We start from the raw sequence: 24,314 nt of genomic DNA on the forward strand, positions 1-24,314 counted from the left end.
TAGAAGAATGATATCCTAGAGCAGCTATATAACATTTGAAGACTAAAAAAAAGCGTATGGTTTGATTGACAGGGAAACAGTATTGAAGAACATAAAAGTGTTTGCAGCTGACAGTAAATCTTTGGCAATCATAAAAAACACAATAATAAATACAAGGGGCATAATTAAATTTTTTGGTGAAGGCTCCGATGTTTTTGAGATCAAAAAAACTAGAAGATGGGTTGTCACCACTTTTGTTCAGTTGTGTAACGGAAAAGTAACCAGAGGGAGAAGAAAAAGGACAGAAAAAGAAGGAATTTATAAATAATCACTGTTTGGAGAAAAGGAGATAATCTGAGTACCGCTTCTTTGGCGTTTGCAGAAAGCTTGTCATTTTAGCAGAATGTACAGAAATGCAACAATGCAGATAAATCTCCTGCAAAAGGCAGCTACAAAAGCAGATCTATGTATATCTTCTCAAAAACAAAATACATGACACATATGAAGGAAGCCCTGAAATACATGGAAACTGATTACAGAAGAATGATGATTGAAATGTGCGTATTGCATTTGCGGCTCAATTGCCCTTCTGCAGAATTCAGTCGCCTGGAGCAAGTCCTTTCAGTTGATGTCACTTCGGCAACTTGCGATGATAATAAGAACAACACATAAACCCGACCTAGCTGGGAATCTAAGCCAGGATTGCAATATCGAAAGTCTGCAACGCTATCACAAGACTGCGAGCCACTAACATCACAAAAAGGATAAGAAAGGCCAAATAATAATATAATACAACCAAATGGTTTGGACATAGAATAAACTTTGCAAGAGAAAGGGAAATGGAAGTGGCTCTTCAGTTAACAAAAAAGCTGTGTGACAAGAAAAAAAAATGTGAAACTCTGGCACTACAGCACTGTCATTAGACGAGAATGCCGCTATGCTTCAGAATATCTTTTGTTAAATACAGCCAAACAATTAAATGAAGCAGAAAAAGGAAAGGAAAATAGTCAGGAAAATCTTGGAACCAAAATATGGCAAGGTGATACAAAAAGTAATAAACAAGTTTATAAAAAAATAGAACGAATTTTAGAAACAGCGAGAAGGAGTATCGTGTATTCTAATGACACCTAACAAGGCTAGATGAAAACTGATAACAAAAACAATTTTTAACAGAAACATTAGTGCTGGATCATAGGAAGTAAAGCAGATCTGAGGGAAATGGAAATAATACCGGGAGGACTAGGACAATGGGGAAAGTGCAGAGCGAAAGTAAAAAGTTTATGGGCCTCGAGGAGTAATGAAAGAAAAAGAACTAGCGCAATGTGGACAGAAGAAAAGGGGAAAAAATGCCACCATTTGAAACGCATTGTGCAGTGTTTTAAAGTGACGTGGCGGCAAGTATGAATTGTACTTCATTAGTTTTTATTTTCTAAGTGACATGCTGATCGTTCAAGCCTTACGTTTACGAGGACAATGAAGTTCTCTGCGATGATTTTGAAATCTTCTGCACAACATTTATTATACTTTATCGTATCTGTTCAAAAATAATTACACATAGAGCATTTTCCGAAACTGTGGCGATATATTTGTTATTGAACATACCTTATACAATGTACCATCTGAGCAACGGTGAAATAACTGACTTTAATCTCTCAAGTTAATAAATCACCGCAGCAGTAATTGTTCAAGTTATACATACCCATATATAGTTAACTAAAAACAATAAAGCAGTAGTTCCTGAATTTGGCTTCAGTGTAGGATTTTACATACATATCGTCCCAAGGATGTCGGTTGTTATCGCTGAAATATGCATGGAAATACGTCGAAAACAAAGGATTGTATAAATATCTTTCGTTGCTTGCCTACCGATTTGTAATGTCTCTGAACTGAAGCGGTTGCAGAGAGACAGTTAGTGGGGAAGAAGCTGAATGTGTGTGGGTGGCAATATATAAGTATTGGCGAAGCAGTTTTACGGAGGCATAAAGACTAAAAATGAGTGTGGAAGAAGAAGTTTTGAGAATTCAAAAGACACTTAATAAAATGACTTCTGGAGATGGCACTGTGGGTTCCTGCTTTTTCTGTTAAATTCCTATCAGTAATTAATAACGTAAATAGCTAATGTATACACACGCACAATTTTGCGTTGGGCCACTGTTTTTGTTACGAACCTCCCTCACTGGGATTAGTGCTTTAATCCACTCCATATGAAAAAAATTATTTCTATTATCGTGACATCGAAAGACGTTATAGATTTCGTGTATGATAAGTATAGTTGTTTGGCGCGAATTCTGTGTTTGATAACATTGGGAGTTTTCCATAACTGTTACTTTATTTTTTTTTAAAAAAAATGTTCATTGTTTTCAAGATAGCAGAAAAGAATTGGGGTGTAGTCAATCTTATTGCAGGAAAATACGTTTTTAATTGCATTGCATTTAATAAACTGAACAGTTCCCCCCCCTGTAATAGTAAGTTGTCGACCAACAAGACATTTTGATTTTTATTTTATTTGGAATTAAATGTGTTATGTAAACATAAAGTTCAAACATTATAAGTTTTCCCAAACGAATTCCATTGCCAGAGGAGTTTGTGCGTTTTATGTTTCACTGAAACTACAAATCTGGTGTAGAAGTAGCCCCGTCATTAATAATATTCAAGATACTATAATTTACCCCAAATCTTAATAAATGCATAAGCTTAATATACGATCTCAAGTCACCATTCGAGGCTCAATTGTACATATTTGTATGAACGACTGTACAGTTTGATAGTTCATGTTGAAGAACCTGCCTGTTTGTAGGATGGGGCCTACACAATAAATAAATAAAACTAAATACTGGTGTTAGTCTCATCAACCTCATCCCTACCTTATGATGAAATGTGTTCGTTTTGATATTTCCCTTTAATTCTGCCTGTACACTTTATTGAGCATGCTTCTTCCCCTTGTGTGGTGTTTTCCATTTGTGTTTTTGTTCATTCTCACTTAAAGACATAGGAACATCGACAGCTGCTCTTCCATTATGAAGTCCTCCATGCAAGGTGCGGTAGTATCTACTATTAAGTGTGAAACAATGTAAATCATATTGATATCAATAAATGATTGAATAAAAAGCACCAAAATTGATATGTGCCATTAGATTATAAGAGAAAACTATTGTTCTGTGTACAACAGATTCTTAGCAAAAGTAAGTTCAGGAAATAGTATCATATCATCAAAACAACATAATTTATGTGCTTCGTAGCATGAACTGTGCAGGGTACTGGGATTTAGAAATGATGAATTTGAAATTGTGATAAATTTTTATTTTATGTTTCCAAGCTTCATGCCATTATTTAGTTAATGAAATCTGTTGGTTTCATAATCTGTATGTATTACATAGGTACAAGGAAATTTGTTGGCTATCTCAAGAAATGACATTAGTGTGTGTGTATTTTACACATATTGTATGGTCGCAAATTGTATAAATAATTTTGTTGATTGAGCTGTTTTGTTACTGCAGTGAGAACAACTCAGTATGAGGTAATGGGAAACTGCTTTGGTTCTCTCTTTTCCTCCCCTCCCAATTTCTCACCTTTTTTTTTTTTTTTTTTTAAAAAACTTGTGCATAATCTTCCTCATGTCTTGAAATGAATTCATTTGGGAAATGTGAGATGCTACCAACACTTTTTATTTTCTAAAGTGCAACAAGTTGCAAGTGTGTAATTTAATTCCAGGGTCAGGAGCAAGCTTTAGACTTACTAAAAGTCTTACAGAAATTGCCAGTGAACTTGGAGGTTTTGACAAAGACAAGGATTGGTATGACTGTTAATGCCCTCCGAAAGTCTAGTACTGATGAGGAAGTGATAAGTCTTTCAAAGACTTTGATAAAAAACTGGAAGAAGTTTCTTTCAGGTATGGAAATAATATATGTGCTCCTGAATTATGAAAATTTTGGGGTTTGTTCAGTACAGCATCTGTTGGTTTCCAGGATCCAGTACACCAAACAGTAAAGATTCGGGAAACAGTTCCAAAAAGACAAAAGAGAAAGATGAGAAACCTAAGGAGACTGAAAACAAGGAAAAAGAAAAGGAGAAGAAGCAGCCTGTTCCAACGACATTCCCTCCTGTGTCTTCAAATACAACTGATGCAGTTCGTCTAAAGTGTCGGGAATTGCTTGCTGTGGCAATTAGAGGGGATGGTGGTAAGTACTTATTGATTTACTAGATTTATTTGTTTTAGCATAAAATTTATGATTTGACTTCCAAAATAATTCCAGAAATTCCTGAGGGATGTGCAACTCCAGAAGAACTGGCTGAGGAACTAGAAGAAGCCGTCTTTCACGAGTTTCGCAACACTGATATGCGATATAAAAACAGAATACGTAGCAGAGTTGCAAATCTAAAAGATGTAAAAAATCCTGGCCTCAGGATGAATTTCCTTGTGGGGGTCATATCTGCCAATAAATTAGCTGTAATGACAGCAGAGGTAAGAAATTGGAGACTGTATTATTTGTAAAAGACAGCTTTCATTGTAAAAACAAGTTTTTGCATTGAGACAGAGCTTTGTGAAATGTACAGTTTTTGCAGTTGTCAATCACTTTTTGCCAAAAAATTACATAATGGCTGATGACCGAAGACATTCTACTTAAATTGTCAGTTTATCCGTCTGGAATTCTTTCACCAACTAGTAATGTTTCTGTGTCAGAGTTATCGTGTAGCTTTGTTTTGGTAGACATGTTTATATTCAAAATCTACATGTCTTTTAGTATGTTGAAGTTTTTCAAGCCCAAAAATTGGGAATAAGCATACAATTTTCATCAGTGAACAGGAAGCACAAAATTATCTCTCTTTGTAGTAGTATATGAATGAACAAACTTATTTTTCATGAATATTTTTGGTTTGCTGTATGGAAAACTGATTGTCTATTGATATGTAGGGCACATGACTGTTAAATGTGCTATGTATTTTAACTGTGGACAACATGATTCCATTAGGTATACATGACACATTTCTGGTAGGTGTATTACTACAGTAGAACTGGTACTGAGTACACAGTAGAAATACTGCCCAAGTTGTTCTTCGTTTCCTTACAGTCATTGAAGGGCTACACTTTTGTAAAGGGAAATTTGTGTTGTGAGCATGCTTCTGTCACTTTTTGTGTACATTTATGTATATTGACAACTTCAGAGCTTCCGTTACATCTCGTTGGAACATACACAGTTGTTAACTTTTCTTTGTAATACATATTTACCATTCAGTGTAAAATGCTATATCTACATCTATACTCTGCAAACCACCATGAGGTGCATGGCAGAGGGTACGTCTCAGTGTAACAATTATGAGAAGAATGATTGTTTGAAATGCCTCTATGTGTGCAGTAATTATTCTAATCTTATTCACATGAAATGCATGTGAGCGATATGTTGTTGTTGTTGTTGTTGTTGTTGTTGTGGTCTTCAGTCCGGAGACTGGTTTGATGCAGCTCTCCATGCTACTCTATCCTGTGCAAGCTTCTTCATCTCCCAGTATCTACTGCAGCCTACATCCTTCTCAATCTGCTTAGTGTATTCATTTCTTGGTCTCCCTCTATGATTTTTACCCTCCGTGCTGCCCTCCAATACTAAATTGGTGATCCCTCGATGTCTTAGAACATGTCCTACCAACCGATCCCTTCTTCTAGTCAAGTTGTGCCACAAGCTCCTCTTCTCCCCAATTCTATTCAATACCTCCTCATTAGTTATGTGATCTACCCATCTAATCTTCAGCATTCTTCTGTAGCACCACATTTCAAAAGCTTCTATTCTCTTCTTGTCCAAACTATTTATTGTCCACGTTTCACTTCCATACATGGCTACACTCCATACAAATACTTTCAGAAACAACTTCCTGACGTTTAAATCTATACTCGATATTAACAAATTTTTCTTCTTCAGAAATGCTTTCCTTGCCATTGCCAGTCTACATTTTATATCCTCTCTACTTCGACCATCATCAGTTATTTTGCTCCCCAAATAGCAAAACTCCTTTACTACTTTAAGTGTCTCATTTCCTAATCTAATTCCCTCTGCATCACCCGATTTAAATCGACTACATTCCATTATGCTTGTTTTGCTTTTGTTGATGTTTATCTTATACCCTCCTTTCAAGGCCCTGTCCATTCCGTTCAACTGCTCTTCCAAGTCCTTTGCTGCCTCTGACAGAATTACAATGTCATTGGCAAACCTCAAAGTTTTCATTTCTTCTCCATGGATTTTAATACCTACTCCGAATTTTTCTTTTGTTTCCTTTACTGCTTGCACAATATACAGATTGAATAACATCGGGGAGAGGCTACAACCCTGTCTTACTCCCTTCCCAACAACTGCTTTTCTTTCGTGTCCCTCGACTCTTATAACTGCCATCTGGTTTCTGTACAAATTGTAAATAGCATTTCGCTCCCTGTATTTTACCCCTGCCACCTTTAGAATTTGAAAGAGAGTATTCCAGTCAACATTGTCAAAAGATTTCTCTAAGTCTACAAATGCTAGAAACGTAGGTTTGCCTTTCCTTAATCTTTCTTCTAAGATAAGTCGCAGGGTCAGTATTGCCTCACGTGTTTCAACATTTCTACGGAATCCAAACTGATCTTCCCTAAGGTTGGCTTCTATCAGTTTTTCCATTCGTCTGTAAAGAATTCGTGTTAGTATTTTGCAGCTGTGACTTATTAAACTGATAGTTCGGTAATTTTCACATCTGTCAACACCTGCTTTCTTTGGGATTGGAATTATTATATTCTTCTTGAAGTCTGAGGGTATTTCGGCTGTCTCATACATCTCGCTCACCAGATGGTAGAGTTTTGTCAGGACTTGCTCTCCCAAGGCCGTCAGTAGTTCTAATGGAATGTTGTCTACTCCGGGGGCCTTGTTTCGACTCAGGTCTTTCAGTGCTCTGTCAAACTTTTCACGCAGTATCATATCTCCCATTTCCTCTTCATCTACATCCTCTTCCATTTCCATAATATTGTCCACAAGTCCATCGCCCTCGTATATACCCTCTATATACTCCTTCCACCTTTCTGCTTTCCCTGCTTTGCTTAGAATTTGGTTTCCATCAAAGCTCTTGATATTCATGCAAGTGGTTCTCCTTTCTCCAAAGGTCTCTTTAATTTTCCTGTAGGCAGTATCTGTCTTACCCCTAGTGAGATAAGCCTCTACATCCTTAAATTTGTCCTCTAGTCATCTCTGCTTAGCCATTTTGCACTGCCTGTCGATATCATTTTTGAGACGTTTGTATTCCTTTTTGCCTGCTTCATTTAGTGCATTTTTATATTTTCTCCTTTCATCAATAAAATTCAATATTTCTTCTGTTACCCAAGGGTTTCTACTAGCCCTTGTCTTTTTACCTACTTGATGCTCTGCTGCCTTCACTATTTCATCCCTTAAAGCTACCCATTCTTCTTCTACTGTATTTCTTTCCCCCATTCCTGTCAATTGTTCCCTTATGCTCTCCCTGAAACTCTGTACCACCTCTGGGTTAGTCAGTTCACCAGGTCCCATCTCCTTAATTTCCCACCTTTTTGCAGTTTCTTCAGTTTTAATCTACAGTTCATAACCAATAGATTGTGGTCAGAGTCCACATCTGTCCCTGGAAATGTCTTACAATTTAAAACCTGGTTCCTAACTCTCTGTCTTACCATTATATAATCTATCTGATACCTTCTAGTATCTCCAGGGTTCTTCCATGTATACAGCCTTCTTTCATGATTCTTGAACCAAGTGTTAGCTATAATTAAGTTATACTCTGCGCAAAATTCTACCAGGCGGCTTCCTCTTTCATTTCTTGGTCCCAATCCATATTCACCTACTATGTTTCCGTCTCTCCCTTTTCCTACTCTCGAATTCCAGTCACCCATGACTATTAAATTTTCGTCTCCCTTCACTACCTGAATAATTTCTTTTATCTCATCATACATTTCATCAATTTCTTCATCATCTGCGGAGCTAGTTGGCATATAAACTTGTATAACTGTAGTAGGCGTGGGCTTCGTGTCTATCTTGGCCACAATAATGCGTTCACTATGCTGTTTGTAGTAGCTTACCCGTACTCCTATTTTTTTTATTCATTATTAAACCTATTCCTGCATTACCCCTATTTGATTTTGTACTTATAACCCTGTATTCACCTGACCAAAAGTCTTGTTCCTCCTGCCACCGAACTTCACTAATTTCCACTATATCTAACTTTAACGTATCCATTTCCCTTTTTAAATTTTGTAACCTACCTGCCCGATTAAGGGATCTGGCATTCCACTCTGATCCGTAGAACGCCAGTTTTCTTTCTCCTGATAACAATGTCCCCTTGAGTAGTCCCCACCCGGAGATCCGAATGGGGGACTATTTTACCTCCGGAATATTTTACCCTAGAGGACGCCATCATCATTTAATCATACAGTAAAGCGATATGTAGGATTGTAGTATATTCCTAGCATCTTCATTTATAGCAGGTTCTTGAGACTTTATTATAGACTTTCTCGGGATACTTTATGCCGGTCTTCAAGAGTCTTGCAGTTCTGCATCGCTGTGACACTCTCCCACAGAGCAAACAAACCTGTGACCATTCGTGCTACGCTTCTCTGTATACGTTCAATATCCTGTCTTAGTCCTATTTGATACAAGTCCCACACACTTGGGCCATATTCTAGAACCAGTCACTCGAATGATTTTTAAGCAGTTTCTTTGTAGATGATTGAACTTCCCACTATTCTACCAGCAAACCGAAGTTTACAGTCTGCTTTACCTTCGGTTGAGCCTATGTGATTCGTATTAATCAAACATTCTTAAAACAATGCACATATGTGAGAAGATATACCATATGCCCATGTCTTGGTTGTCACATGTCGTCATGGTTCAGTGTCAATGTCCTTTCCATTATCTAGGAAAACAGAAACTACATCTTCACTTATGTATAGTGTGTGAAAAAGGTGAGCTGCATTTCAGTTGAACGTAGTTTCCGGGACTTGAGTTTAGTCTTTGAAAAACTTTTCTTCCTTAGTTACGGGATCAATTATTACCTATGAGAACAGGTTCATCAGCAGATAATAACATTTCACATTGAAACCATGTTTATTGTGCACACACTAAAGTACACACAGAAGAGCTAAGCTGCCTACATCAGCAGACAGAGCCCCTATTTATTACATAGAATGTTGTTACAAATTACAGTATTCTGTAAATAAGTCAGTCTGAGAACATTCCAGATATCACAAATCTTAAATGATCAATAAGTGCAGGCTTAAGAATTCAAACCAGGAACCTGCTTGTCCACTGGAATTCAACTATATAACCTCTACACGAAAACAGTCCACACACTACAAAACAGCACTCAACAATTTCAGAGTGGAGTACCACTGTGTGAAACTTGGGGTGTGTGGCAAGGGGGTCCATACAACAGCTTTGAGGGGGGGGGGGGGCTGGACGTGGGGGTATGGTGTATCTCTAATATTTTGGAAGGCGAATGGTGATTATAAGTAGCCATAAAAAATTTTCATGCAGGTATTACCTTGCACACAGTTGTGGGTGCATTACTTCTTCCTTTAGAAATCTGGTGATTTACGGAACTATAACATTTAGTACAGGTTTGATGACATTGCATTGAGTGAGGTAGTCTGTGTTCAATATTATTGGCAAATTTCCATTTCTCATCTTGAGAAATCACTCCAAAAGGTCGGTTGCAGTTTCGTGAAATGTAACAATTGCAGGAGAAATTATCGGGTTTCTCGGTAGAAATTGAGGTGTATGTTCCCATTTTTAGAATCCCTTATGATGGTGTACATACTATCTGACTGACTAGCAGAGACCTGGCTACTGATACAGTTTCTGATTCTATCAATGGTCTTTGCAAATCTCAGTGACCCGTTGTTGGAGTGTCATGAAACGACTTCAGTATGACTGGACATAAATGGGCTGTGATGAAGAGCTATCATTTCCATCCTATTGGGTCATAATTCCATTTGTAGAATATTCGATCCTTACATGAACACCACTAATGGATTAGACCTTGGGCCTATTTCGACTGGGCAACCGCTGCCTACAAGGCAGTAAGAGAAGTGATCTGTGATTTTGAGACGTGTGATCAGTATGTCACCAGTCCCTGTAGCCATTATTGCCAGGTGATGTATCCTGTTGGTTCTGCCGTTTCTTTATTCAAGCAGCTCCTCGTTTGATGAGTTGTGAGTGGGCCTCGTACATGACCTGCCGCCTCACAAAAATCCGAACCTATGACCTTCCACACCAAAGGCAGCATCGCTAACCATTCAACTGTGGAGTCGGTCAATGCTGACTGTTAATATGAATTCTTCTTTGACACCTCTAATGCATCTGTGGTCTCCAGCAATGTTGGATCTTCCCTTTGTTCACCTGCAATGTTCATTAGCGCAGCAGTTAATTGGGCATTTGTGTTGTGATATTCCTCCTACGGATTGGACTTCTTAGCAACAAATAGTCCAGAGCAAATAGGGACTATCGTGACAAATACAGGGAAGGTAACTGCAGGGTTGTTATAGTGAGAGTCAATACTGTAACATCCAAACCCACCAAAAATAAAAACAAAATACGCCTTTAAAAAAAAAATCCAAATAAAAATTAGCTTGATGCCCTCATACAAAACAGTCACCACTTCTTCGAGTCTGACTATGTAAGCATAGACCAGGTGTGGTTTGAATTAAAAGAAATAGTATTGATGACAATTAAGAGATGTATACTAAATAAATTAATGATATCTCCTGTGGTACACAATAAAGGTCATAGCACTATTGCAAAAACAATGAAAAAAAAAAGAATGCCAAATTTAAAAGAATGCAGTATCCCCAAGGTAGGTGAAGTTTTACAGAAGCTCAAAGTTATCATTACCTTCAATGCAAGATGCTTTTAATAGTTTCCACAATGAAAAACTATATAGAAATCTGCCGACAGTTGTTGGCAGCCAGCAGTTGTAACCACCATTGTGGATGATGCACAGCACATGGGAGTACCGTTATTTTTGTGGGGGTACAAATACACTTGAATGATATGCAGTAGCATAGGCAATTATTTGCATAACTGGATACAGAGAAGTGTGTGCAGATGCCACCTGGCATGGTCACGAGGTTTACACTGGCCGTGTTATCTCAGTTAGTCTGCCACAGTACTTGGTCCCAAAGCTGCTATTTAGCCAGCGTGAAGTCTGTGGCACTTAGACCGCCACACCCATGCCCCTGTTGGGAGAAGTAAATGACAGTTGCCAGTTTTTGAAATGTCTGTGGGTCCAGGCAGAACCCTCTCATCATCCTTATGACAACATCACAGTTGTGACTATTTCTCGTGACATATGGCACGCTGTAGCACTTGTGTCTCGGTGTATGGCGGCCGCCATCTGAGTTGACAGAGTTTAATGGTTGGGTGCAAGTCTGTGTAGTAGTGGCTGACAGTTCAGTGACGTCTTCGGCACTCGAGTATGCTGGCTTACATTGCTCGATGGACAGGACTTCCTTTCCTTTTTCGCTGGAGAGAGTGTCGTATTGACCTGTTCCATAACTTGGTAGAGTCATTGGTGATGTGGCTCCAAAGTATTACATTATGAGCCTAAAGAGAAGTGTCTGTTTGTTAATGCATGAGGGACGTGTTGATCACAACTCTTCCATCTCTTCCGGGAGTTTGACATGAGTCCTGATGTTTAGTTGACAGGTGTTGCAGGCGAGCGAGAAATCGCTTCCCAAGCACGGGGTCCCGGGTTCAATTCCCAGCAGGGTCAGGGATTTTCACCTGCCTCAAGATGACAGGGGGTTTGTGTTGTCTTCATCATCATTCCTGAAAGTGGTGAAATTGCACTGAGCAAAGGTTGGGAGCTGATAACTGCGAAGTTGAGCACCCCACAAGCCAAACATCATCATCATCATCATCATCATCATCATCACGAGGAATCACCTTTCAACTGCAGAGGCTCATCATACACAAGCTCTGCCACAGATGGCTGGTAGTCCTGCAGCACACTGTGCAGTTGGAGCAGTACTAGCAGGAATATGTCCATCCAAGGCCCTGTGGTGTAACGTGTGATGGCAGCCTTAAGCAAATGATGAAGCATTCTACCATGCTACTAAAAACTGTGTGATATTGTGTCATTCTTTCTAGGTTACTGCAATACATCCGTGCGATTGTATGGAACACACCTGTCTCCCATTGGCGACCATGATCAGATATATTTCTGGGTCCATGAGTGGTAACCTTTCTGCACACGAGGCCATATAAAGTGTTGTGTTACTAGCGCTCTTGAAGTGCAAATGTTAGGATGATGTACTCCATGCAGAGACTCGAATATGCTGTGATGATGCTGTTACATACAGTAATGGCTGGCCTAGGGCTTCATCACAGTAAATTGCTATGCCATCACCTGACAGTGGCACATGCCACAACTGAAAGGCCAGTATTTTTTGCAGCGTGTCCTTTAGTTCTGCAATGTTATCATGTGCAGTTCCCATTTCATTGAAATCTGTTGGCTGAACTAGGCACCTACTCTGGACAGTGTATAAGCAGCCATGTTTTTGTCTCCAGTTATGTTCCAAATGTTAGTCATGAACTGAACAATGAAATTCAGATGATTCAGTTAAACAAGAGAACAGTTGTTTCAGAGTTGTGAAAATGTGAACATCAGTCATCAGTATATGTGGTGAAGATGTGGTCTTTGACCATTGCAGGCACTGTGCTGCCACTCTCCATGATACTTCTTGCATATGGCCTCCTAGTCATTTGCTCTAAATCCCAGAGGAATTCTTACTACTGGTACACTATTGTTACTTGTCTCATAGCTGATGATGGATTGTATAGTTGGAACTGATGTAACTGTAGTAGCTGTGCTCTCAACTGCTCCAAATTTTCATTTGATGGTGGCGGGCAGTTTACGTTCATGCTTTGTGGATTGCTGCCATTTGTGTGTCATGGTTTTTATGTACTCATGTTGTGTACAAGTGAAGGTAACATTCTCACGTCGAGATCACTACTTGTAGGGTACAAATATTCATAGACAATATATGATAGTGCAGAGTTTTATTTGCATAAATGGGTGGAGACAAACACACACCGCTACCGTCTGGCAGGGTCACCGGTTGGGTTCAGTCTGGCATTCTTACTGCAGATAGTCTGCCACAGTACCAGTCAAATCCCTCACTGATGTTGCCGATGCCTTGGTATGAAAATGTGTGATGCAGAGACTACATTATGTTCAGCCTTTGGACATGCTCTAGAAACCTGCAAGAAATAGGTGTCAACAATGTTTTTGCTAGAAACAGGCGTTTCAGGGTCTAGGACTTTGTTTATATTGAGTAGTTACATTTTTTTTTTTTTTTTAATATGATATCACTTATCTGTGACTTTTTGTGTCCATCAAATAATGGTACAGAAGTAAGGACCTTATGCGTGAACGTGGTTTGAATTGCAGAACTTTTGTATCTCATTCTCATGCATATTTTCTTCTGTTTTGCTGCCAGAGATACGTATGAGAGATTAGGTGGAGAGTTTCAATCTAAGGATTTCCTACAGTTTCCTAAAAGAGCGTGAACCGAGATCAAGATCTGACTGGATATTGTTGTAGGCTTATTGCAAAGATCATCATACAGAGGCAAAAATTGTCATCAAGTATTGTTTGTTAATTCTCATTCAAAGTGGAAATATGACACTCACTTTCTCTTGTCAACATTGTCTAAATATTGCTGTTAAATCAGGATTGGTTCTGCCATTTGTTGTTACATTACTTGGTTCATATTTATTTCGACTGCAGTTTATGATGTGTTTGAGTTGTGCACAACTCTTCTGTGTTTGTCACAAATGAACTAAACATATTTATTTCATCTTTTACAGAAGATGTACCAAAAATATATGCTCCTGTAGCGTTTTGATAAACTTTTTGTCTGAAGTGCCTGGCAGAGGGTTCATCGAACCACCTTCAACCTATTTCTCTACCATTCCACTCTCGAACAATCCATGGGAAAGTGAAATCTTAAATCTTTCCATGTGAGCTCTGATTTCTCTTGTTTTATTCTGATGATAATACCTCCCTATGTAAATAGATGCCAACAAAATATTTTCACACACTGAGGACAAAGTTGCTGATTGAAAATCGATGAGAAGGTCCCGGTGCAATGAAAAATGCTTTTGTTTTAATGATTGCCACCCTAATTTGCATATCATATCCATGACACACTCCTGCCTGTTTGACGATAATACAAAAAAAAGCTGCCATTCTTTGAATTTTTTGATGTCGGTCATGTGGACAAATGTAGTGTAAGCAGTCTTTTTAGTAGACCTTTTGCATTTTCTAAATTTTCTGTCAGTTAATCACAATCTTTGGTGTATCTTCCCCACAACATTGTCTGTGTGATCGTTCCAATTTAAGTTATTTGTAATTGTAATTCCTAAGTATTTAGTCCAATTTACAGCCTTTAATTAGTGTGTTTTATCCTGCAACCGAAATGTTGTGGATTCCTTTTAGTATTCATGTGGAAGACTTCACACTTTTCATTATCTGGAGTCAATTGCTGCTTTTTGCACAATACAGATATGTTGTCTAAATTGTTTTGCCATATGTTTTGTTCGTGGTAACATGGTAAAAGACAGCAACGTCTCTAATCTGTTGCTCAGATTGTCTCCTAAATTGTTTATGTATATCAGGAACAGCAGAGGGCCTATAACACTTCCTTGGGGAATTCCAGATATTACTTCTGTTTTATTCGATGACTTTTCATCGATTGCTACGAACTGTTACCTTCTGAAAGGAAATCACAAGTCCAGTCACACAACTGAGACGATGCTCCATAGGCACGCAATTTGATTAGAAGTCGCTTGTGATGAACAGTGTTTAAAGTCTTCTGTAAATCTAAAAGTTTGGAGTTAATTTAACATCCGCTGTCAATAGCACTCATTAATTTGTGAGACTAAAGATCTAGTTGTGGTTCAGAAGAACAATATTTTTTGCATTTGTGTTGGCTATTTGTCAATAAATTGTTTTCTTTGACATAACCCATAACGTTCGAACATGTTAAAAATTATTTGCCAAGAATGTTCATTTTTACCACATGTAATGTACACATAGGTATCCCAATTGAATGTTCCTCCATTTTGGTGATCTAAAGTTAATTTATGGAACTCATCTGATAATCCAAGTGTATGCTTTTGAAGAATATGCAGAAATTCTGTGTGTAAATTTTCTCTACCTCAGTTTTCTCTGTTGCTGTACTTTGCCCTCCAGTGCAGCAATGTGTTACTTGCTTACATTGCTGTCCAGCTTATCATGCTTTGTCATGCAAAGATACATGTAGTGATGCTCATCATGCGAAGGTCATAGCCATGCTGAATATTGTAATTCTTTTTTGTTTTAAATATTTTGTGGTACACAAGGCACTCAGACAATCACGTTTTTAACAAAAAAGAATTTTCCTTCCCAGGAAAGTGAGATTGGCAAAGTGCTGCTATTGGAGATTGTCATTACTGCTATCTTTTCTACAAAATATAAGTTGTTTATAAACTGGTCACTCAAAGTAACGGTATGTGCTGGAATGACCAAGGAGTATTTTGGAATTAAGTGTTGTCATCTGTCAAATGTGCTGAACAATTTGAGATGTCTGTGTGCTACAAAACAAGACCCAAATACCATGAAATTGGGCAGCCTACCACTTGCGCCTGCTTCTTGAAAGAGCTACATGTGCCTTGCCCCATGGGGCAGATTTGAAACAGTTTGAAGTAAATAATTACATTCCAGAAGTAATCTTAGATGAACTATATAAAGCCATTAGTGGTATGAAGAAAGAAAAGAAACCTGAAGATTTTGGTATTTAGTAGTAATTATTAAGAATAGAAGTAAAGTAACACAAGAGAAAAAAATCTTGCCAAATTATTTATAAGACGACTGTAAAACAAGACAGTTGCCCACAATTTAACACTGATGTCATTGTTCTGCTTCACAAAAAAGTAGACAGGAAAGACATAAAAAATACATTTATTAATCTCTTTTCTGTAATGTCAAAGATATTCGATAAAATTATCATCAAGCTTACAGAAAAAACTTCAATCAGGTTATGGAAAAAGCAGACCTAAGAAGTGGCTATAGCACAGCTGCCGTTTGCATATCATGAACAAAATTACAGAGACAACAGTGAGTATAAATTATCACTTGCCTCGTATTAATAGAGTTTGAAACGTTTTTGACTCTTTCAAGTAAATCTAGACTAACAGTCCTCAAGAAACAAGACCCTGATTCAGTATTTGTTAGTAACTGTATAGTACACAATGTATACAACCATGAGACACCTTCCATAAGACTCCCATCAGAATAGTGAGTAATTAAAGAGTTAAAAGAGGAATCACACAAGGAAATTATGTATCACCAAAACAGTTCTCAGAATCTCTGGAAGAAATTTCAGTTCCATAAATTAGGAAGAAGAAGATGGAATATGTGTTCAAGGCATGTATTTGAAGCAGCTACATTTTGCAGATGGCACTGTACTCCTTGCCTCTAGATAAACTTATACAATGAATCAAATAACTTAGCACAAGTTGGAGCGAGTGTCCTGAAAACCAATTATAATGAGACTAAAATATTGCATAACCAATATATTGATAAGGACATTGTACAAATAAAAGCTGTAGAGACTGTTAAAGATGTTTTGTATTAAGGGCAGTGGACAATAGTGACTAGACAAATGTAAAAAGAAATGAACACAAGTGTAAAAATAATCTGGAGTGCTTTTAATAAACTAAACAGGTTCTTTAAAATGAAGATTCTGAACCATCTGGAGTAGAAAGTTGGCAGTTAATTTCTCTTACCAGTTTTCAGTTATGCCACTGAGACAAAGACTTTTAATATGAAAACCATTCAAAAACTGGGTGTTGTTCAGAAAGCAGTGGAAAGATAAATACTGAGAATTACCAGGAGAGATAGCAAAGTAAACAAATGGATCAGGGAACAAACTTGAACGGAACCTGTAATGAGGGGAATGAATGGATGGTAGATAGACCAAGAAAATTCTTTGTGACATTCCAAGACATATGTAATGGTAAGGAAATAGATAACATCAGAATATATGCAGAGGCAACAGTAATGCATATAGCTGAAGATTGTATTGAATTAGGTACGTATAGAGGAGGCCTTTATGTAACAATGAATGATGATGATTTTCCTCTAGTATTCTTTTGTGTTTTGTGAGACACTGCGTTTTCATGTAAGTGACCAAATTGTTATATTTTTGTGATGGGCACCAGATGTTTGACACACCAACCATTCGTATTTAAATAAGCACTTACCTGTGTGATCTCTCAATTTTTTTTTACATGAGATTGTGAATTATATTTGTATTCAGTTGAGAGAGAAACTAATTAAATTTGAAATACATTGCGGGTAACTGCCTTTTGTAGTTATGCACAATGCCTATCATATTAATGAAAACAGGACCAGAGGTGCAACCATTAATTACAGCTTCAACTTCAAAAGTCATTTGTAACAGCTTTAAAACTTGAACCAATTAGTGCACCTCAAGCACAGCTGTTCTTAAATTTTTGAAGGAAATGGCAAGTGATGAGATGAAGAGCTTAAGGAACAAGTTCTTGAAGGAGTCTATCAATGATGCCCAGCTGGCTACTGTCCAGGGAACAAAGACAGACTTGTTGAAATGTGGCAAGTGCAAGAAGAGGAATTGTACATATAACCAGGTAATCAACTCTAGTGCAATTTATTTTATTAAAAATTTACTTTTAATAAGAGGGAACAAGTAGTAAGAATTTGAATCTGAACCATTTTTCTCCTTTGGTAAGCTGCATCTACACTATGTAATCAAAAGTATCTGGACACCTGGCTGAAAATGACTTAAAAGTTCGTGGCGCCCTCTATTGGTAATGTTAGAATTCAATATGATGTTGGCCCACCCTTAGCCTTGATGACAGCTTCCTCTCTTGCAGGCATGCATACAGTCATGTGCTGGACGATTTCTTGGGGAATGGCAGCCCATTCTACACGGAGTGCTGCACTGAGGAGAGGTATCGATGTCGGTCAGTGAGGCCTGGCATGAAGTCAGCGTTCCAAATCATCCCATATGTGTTCTATAGGATTCAGGTCAGGACTCTGTGCAGGCCAGTCCATAACAGGGGTGTTATTGTCGTGTAACCACTCCGCCACAGGCTGTGCATTATGAACAGGTGCTCGATCGTGTTCAAAGATGCAATCGCCATCCCCGAATTGCTCTTCAACAGTAGGAAGCAAGAAGGTACTTAAAACATTAATGTGGGCTTGTGCTGTGATAGTGCCATGCAAAACAACAAGGGGTACAAACCCCCTCCATGAAAAACACGACCACACCATAACACCACCGCCTCCGAATTTTACTGTTGGCACTACACACATTGGCAGATGATGTTCACTGGGCATTCACCATACCCACGCCCTGCCATGAGGTCGCCTCATTGTGTACTGCGATTCATCACTCCACACAATGTTTTTCCACTGTTCAATCGTCCAGTGTTTATGTTCTTTACACCAAGCAAGGCGTCATTTGGCATTTACTGGCGTGATGTGTGGCTTATGAGCAACCGCTTGACCGTGAAATCCAAGTTTTCTCACCTCCCGCCTAACTGTCAAAGCACTTGCAGTGGATCCTGATGCAGTTTGGAATTCCTGTGTGATGGATAGATGTCGGCCTATTACATATTATCACCCTCTTCAACTGTCGGCGGTCTCTATCAGTCAACAGATGAGGTCGGCCTGCACGCTTTTGTACTGTACGTATCACTTCACTATTACATCGGAAACAATGGACCTAGGGATGTTTAGGAGTGTGGAAATCTCGCATACAAACGTATGACACAAGTGGCACCCAATCACCTAACCACGTTCGAAGTCTGTAAGTTCTGCGGAGCATCCCATTCTGCTCTCTCTTGATGTCTAATGATTATTGAGGTTGCTGATATGGATTATCTGGCAGTACATGGCAATACAATGTACCTAATACGAAAAACAAATGATTTTTGGGGTGTCTGAATACTTTTGATCACATAGTGTATATCAGGTTGATGATAATACATAACCATATTACAATTGTAATCTTAGCAGTCCATGTGATATAGAAATGTGGTGGAAAAGCTAAACTTTTGCTTATGAGGACCCACTGCACTAGCTTATAGATGGCTGTTTCACACACTGCCCAGCGCAGTGCTGCCTGCGCCATCTGTGCCAATGTGAGGCAGCCTCTGTAGGCCACCCATGGAGGTGCGCACTGTTTAATTATGCGCACTCACTGAATAAGGTTACAGCAGCTGAGATTTGTTTTTTTAGGCACTGGTTTGTGGATGTTTGCAGGCGTGTGTGGCCCAGTTGCCAGCTTAATAAAGATAACATTTTTTAGACCATATAATACATAGATCTAACAGGTTTCTTATTCTGTATTTTTCAGGTTCAGACAAGGAGTGCTGATGAACCTATGACAACATTTGTGATGTGTAATGAATGTGGAAACAGGTGGAAATTTTGTTAAAAGATCTCTCACAGTAAAACTACTTGAAATGTTCGCATGTTAATTGCCCACGAATGTTAGAGACCTATAACTTGAAGCTAAAATGTGTGTTCATTATCCTTCAGTATGTTAATGTCTCCATTTTATTGCTTAAATGATAAGACTTAAACAGTGTAAGATGATTGTACAAATTTAACTTCATTTCGGGTTGTGTGGTGCTAGATTCACATGACACGTTCATGATACTGATCAAAACTGTCCAGAATCAATATAAATTATAAACAAATATTCCACCAGTGATTGATATTCACTTGTCATCAGGTCGTACATCTGTTGCATAAATGTTTCACTGTGGTGTGTAAGCTATCGGAAGCACTCTATAAACTTATAATTGTATAAAAAAGAATTCCAAATATGATACATGTTTGCAGCATCAGGTCGCTTTTTGTTTTCACAAGTCGTCGTATAAGTAATGCAGTGGTGAGATTGTGTAGCTTCATAAACAATTCTGCACTCGTTTAAATGTAATCAAGAATGTGATTCTTGTAGACCAAGACACTTTAGGGTTAATGAATACTGATGACATGCAGTAAGACAGATTTACTGTACACTTTCACATTTATTATTTGCTTTTCCGATTTTTTGTTTTGTTTTTGATGTTTGGTGGTAATTTAATAATCTTCCATTTCACTCCTCCTCCTCCCCCCCCCCCCCCCTCCCATCCTTCCTCGCTCGCTCGCTCCCTCCCTCCCTCCCTCCCCATTCAGCATTATTCTTCTAGAAAAGTAAAAGGAAAATTCTGGGAATTTATGCTTCTACTTTTCCTTTCAAACAGTTGTTCTCATTTCTGTAGCTGGTATTTCTATACCAGGTAGAGCTTTGTCTATAATCTTTTGTGTGTGTTTTGAGTGAATATTAATGTTATAAAGTCATTACATTTATTGTAGTAACAATAAATTAAGATACATCTGTTGAAATTGGAGATCCTTGGAGGTCTTGGTGCTACAGTAGGCGTGCACCAGTTTGTGGTCTTGGATACATTTTGATCAGAAATCATGCTTTTGATGTAAATACAGATGTTGCTTTTTTGTGTACTCATTGATGACAATTATGTTTTAATAAAAATTTTTACATACATTGTTTTAATCCCAAGATGAACTTGTGAGCAATGTATCAGACACACTGTATAATATTGAGAATGACATGTAGTTGTGTTAGCTATTACAAATAATATTACATAGAGTGGGTTAACTGAGTTTTCAGTACCTTGTGCACTTTTGTTTGCTATCAGCTCATTGAACTCCGTATCACAGTATCAATTTCTATACAATTTAATGCCAAGTTCTGTGACATCAGTGCTAATGTGTTAGTTAAATATAAACTTCAAGGTCTGTGCTTCAAACACTTATTTGAATTTGCTTTTGTACAGTAACTCAGTAGAACTGTAACATAAAATAAATTCTTTACTTTGTATTTTGCTTTGACCTAGTAAGAAAAGACAATGTTTTGCTGCCTTTTTGCTTGCCCCAAGAAATACTATCTTAATTATAAATATAAAATGTCAAACTGTAATTTCAGTGTATTACATCAGCTGTAATTGCAAGACACTGCACTAAGCAAAATCTGGTCTGGGAAATATTTTAAGTAAGACTGATGTGAGACTGATCCGTGTTAATGAATGTCTAGAATATGCTAGAAATGGCAGCCATTGACAGCAGTGCTTGATTTCCCAAGTGAGAGACAGGCATAACAGCTCTGCTTGAGTGATAGCAGGATAGCATTTCAGTGTTCTGCTGTAGCTCTTTGAGTGTGCGCAGATTATCTGAGTACTGTTGACCCTTAAATTAACCTCACAGGTAAAAATTGCAGGGACAGATGTCAGGCGATTGAGATGACCAGAAGATTGCACTGTCTCCGCTGATTGTCCTTTCCTCACTGGACATCTCATGCACTCGTGACAAAGTTGTCAAGACAGTGTATGCTGTTGCTCCATCTTGCTGAAAATATCCATATAGTCTTTATAGATGTCTGTGAGTTGATTCAAATGTGGATTAAACACTTTCTGGGCATACTGATCAGCATTAATAACAGTGTGGTGAAAGAATCGTATTATAATGCAGACACCAATTGTTGCACACCAGGCGGAAATCTTGATATTAGGCAGTTGGCTTCGAAGTACTGAAGGGATTTTCTGATGCATAATGATGTGTATTCTGGGAGTTCACATAACTTGATGATGAACCAAGCCTCATCTGGAGAAATATAAAACAGACTCCAAAAGTCTGAATTCCACTTCCCTCAGGAACCACCAACAGAACTTAACTTGCAAAGTTCATGTGGATGCTTTAACTAATGCACAACAATAAATTGTAAGGCTACAGAAGCAGGTCATTTTTGCGATGACAATCTTATTAACTCCCACTTGCACAGATAAATGGCATTGACATTTTGTTGGACTTTCTTCCACCCGTGCAGTGTTTTCTAGTGTTCAAACACTTTTTCAGATAATTTCAGTTTTTATTCTCGTTGGGGCATTTTTTGTGCCACTAAGCTTTGCGTTGCAAACTTTTTGGGAGGTTTTGCCAAAACACTCCCATCTTAAATTTCAGTGCTAACAGTTCTGCATGCATTTTCCATGAATTGTGCTTTGCATAACAAATGGCAATGAACTCATGCTGTTTTATCGTGAGCACCAATTTTTTGTTGCATTCAGTTGGCCACTAAATACATCTGCTCCTCTCACTCACTCAGACACAACAGCGAAATACTGAGGAGCAAGCAAGTGGGAGAAGCACATGTGCAGATGTGTGACTAGTTGATTGGTACATTGAAATTGGGGTTTCCAGCATTTTGTGTAATGGGAATTTCTCCTGTTCATTAATGAGTGTCAACTATGTTTTGGTCTTGTAAATATTTTCTGAGGTGGTTTTATTTTGCCCACCACGTGTGCGTGCATGTGTGTGTGTGTGTGTGTGTGTGTGTGTGTGTGTGTGTAAATGAAAGATTAAACAGAGTGTATGCAACATGGGACAACCGGGAGATCTGGGAAGAACCCAGGAATTTTTTTATCTGGGAGAAAACCAGGAAAAACCCAGGAATTTTTTAGAATTCCGGGAATTTTTTTGTGTTTTAATTTTCAGTTGAATTTTTGTAATTTTGACTGGTAAGAAATAATATTCTAACAAAGGATAATACAGTATCCCGCTGCGGCAGAATAATACTGCAGCATTCTTCTCGGGTCATCATCCGAGTGGTGGCGTCGTCTTGTTGCAATGTTTCAATGAGTTTCGTACCCATCATCTTCTGGCGAAGTGTCGAGATGCTGTGTTCTGCCTATCTATATAGCTGCTTGGCCATCGTCCGCTACTGTAGGCCGGCCAATCACGTTCCTCCAGAAGGGCGTACCGCGTTGGTAGTGTGGGGGGGAGGGAGGGGGCGCGGACCGGCTTCGAGACCCGGCGGCTTTTCAATCGGTCTGCGGACGCCGCTGCCTTCAGATCGGAGTGTTCCTGACGTGTTTTGTCACTTGTGGGATTCCACGATGCACTGAGCTGAAAACTGCTATCCCTGTTTACTAAATTGTTGTGCAGACGTATCTCCACTGCCTCTTTGAAGGTTGAGTCCCAGAAACCGTTGGTGCTGCACAGCTTCTTCGTTTTTTCAAATTTGAAGGTGTGTCCCTCGATAATGCTATGTTCTGCTAACGCAGACTTGTTTGTCTGCCCTAGTTGTATGTTCCTTATGTTCAGTACAGTGCTGGAAAATACATCGTTGTGTCTGCCCGATATATTCCATCCCACATTCACACTCAATACTGTAAATGCCCGGTGTCCGCAGCCCCCGTTGGTCTTTGGTTAAACCAAGTAAATCTTTGACTTTTTTTGGTGCACGAAAGATGGGCTTTATTTCCTGCTGCTTTAATAATCTTGCGATCTTGGCTGCTGGTAGTCCAGTAAACGGCAGAAACGCCACACATTTTGCTTCGTCTTCTTCTGGTTTCTCCTCCCACCTCTTGTCTGCACGCAAGGTGTGTCTTATTTGTGTCTCGGTGTAACCATTCGTACGAAGGTTTCCCGCAGATGTGCTAACTCAAGCTGTAAACTCTCGCTGTCACAGGTCGACCTGGCTCTTTGTACTAAGGTGTTCAGTACTGAGTTACGCTGTACTGGATGGTGGCAGCTCCGAGCATTGAGATATAAGTCTGTGTGCATCTTCTTCCTGTAGACCGAGTGTCCCAACGTACCGTCCAGATTTTTCTTGATCAAAATATCCAAGAAGGGAAGGCAGCCACTCTCTTCTACCTCCATGGTGAATTTGATGCTGTCATGTATGCCATTGAGATAGTGCAGGAACTCCTATAGTTTTTCCTTGCCACGGGGCCACACTACAAAAGTGTCGTCTACGTATCTGTAGAAAACGTTTGGTTTATGGCAGGCGGTGTTCACTGCCACATCTTCAAAGTGCTCCACGTACAAGTTGTCTATACCTGGGGCCAGGGGGGAACCCATGGCAACACCATCTGTTTGTTCATAGAATTTTCAGCTCAGTGCAGCGTGGAATCCCACAATTGACAAAATATGTCAGGAACGCTCTGATATGAAGGCAGCGGCATCCGCAGACAGATTGGATAGCCACCGGGTTTTGATGTTTGTCTGCGCCGCGCCCCTCCCCTCCCCCCCTCCACCACTACTGACACAGTACCCCCTTGCGAACGAATGTGATTGGCCGGCCTACAGTAGTGGATGACGGCCAAGCAGCTATATAGATTTGCAGAACACAGCATCCTGACACTTCGCCAAAAGATGATGGGTACGAAACTCATTGAAACGTTGCGACAAGGCGACGCCACCACTCAGCT

At 39.0% G+C, this 24,314-nt stretch overlaps 1 protein-coding gene across 2 annotated transcripts; it reads left to right on the plus strand.

Moving 5' to 3' along the window:
* The first annotated feature begins 1,864 nt into the window (after positions 1–1,864).
* On the plus strand, positions 1,865–22,367 carry LOC126237040 (transcription elongation factor S-II). 2 transcript variants are annotated; one of them, XM_049946801.1, is made up of 6 exons: positions 1,865–2,040; positions 3,691–3,868; positions 3,945–4,157; positions 4,233–4,441; positions 17,517–17,663; positions 19,397–22,367. In XM_049946801.1, the coding sequence occupies exons 1-6, from the start codon at positions 1,972–1,974 to the stop codon at positions 19,475–19,477; spliced, it is 897 nt and encodes a 298-aa protein (XP_049802758.1). In that variant the 5' UTR covers positions 1,865–1,971; the 3' UTR covers positions 19,478–22,367. The 2 variants fall into 2 exon arrangements, with proteins under 2 accessions (XP_049802758.1, XP_049802759.1); XM_049946802.1 differs by lacking the exon at positions 1,865–2,040 and adding an exon at positions 2,541–3,015.
* Positions 22,368–24,314: the final 1,947 nt, after the last annotated feature.

This window comes from Schistocerca nitens, chromosome 2, assembly GCF_023898315.1.
Source record: "Schistocerca nitens isolate TAMUIC-IGC-003100 chromosome 2, iqSchNite1.1, whole genome shotgun sequence".
Classification (NCBI taxonomy): domain Eukaryota; kingdom Metazoa; phylum Arthropoda; class Insecta; order Orthoptera; family Acrididae; genus Schistocerca; species Schistocerca nitens.

Bases quoted from the DNA above. Each gene is read 5' to 3' on its own strand.
- LOC126237040 (XM_049946801.1), top strand. From the start codon at position 1,972: ATGAGTGTGGAAGAAGAAGTTTTGAGAATTCAAAAGACACTTAATAAA. The intron at 2,041-3,690 runs GTGGGTTCCTGC...ATTTAATTCCAG, and splicing joins TGACTTCTGGAGATGGCACT to GGTCAGGAGCAAGCTTTAGA. The intron at 3,869-3,944 runs GTATGGAAATAA...GTTGGTTTCCAG, and splicing joins CTGGAAGAAGTTTCTTTCAG to GATCCAGTACACCAAACAGT.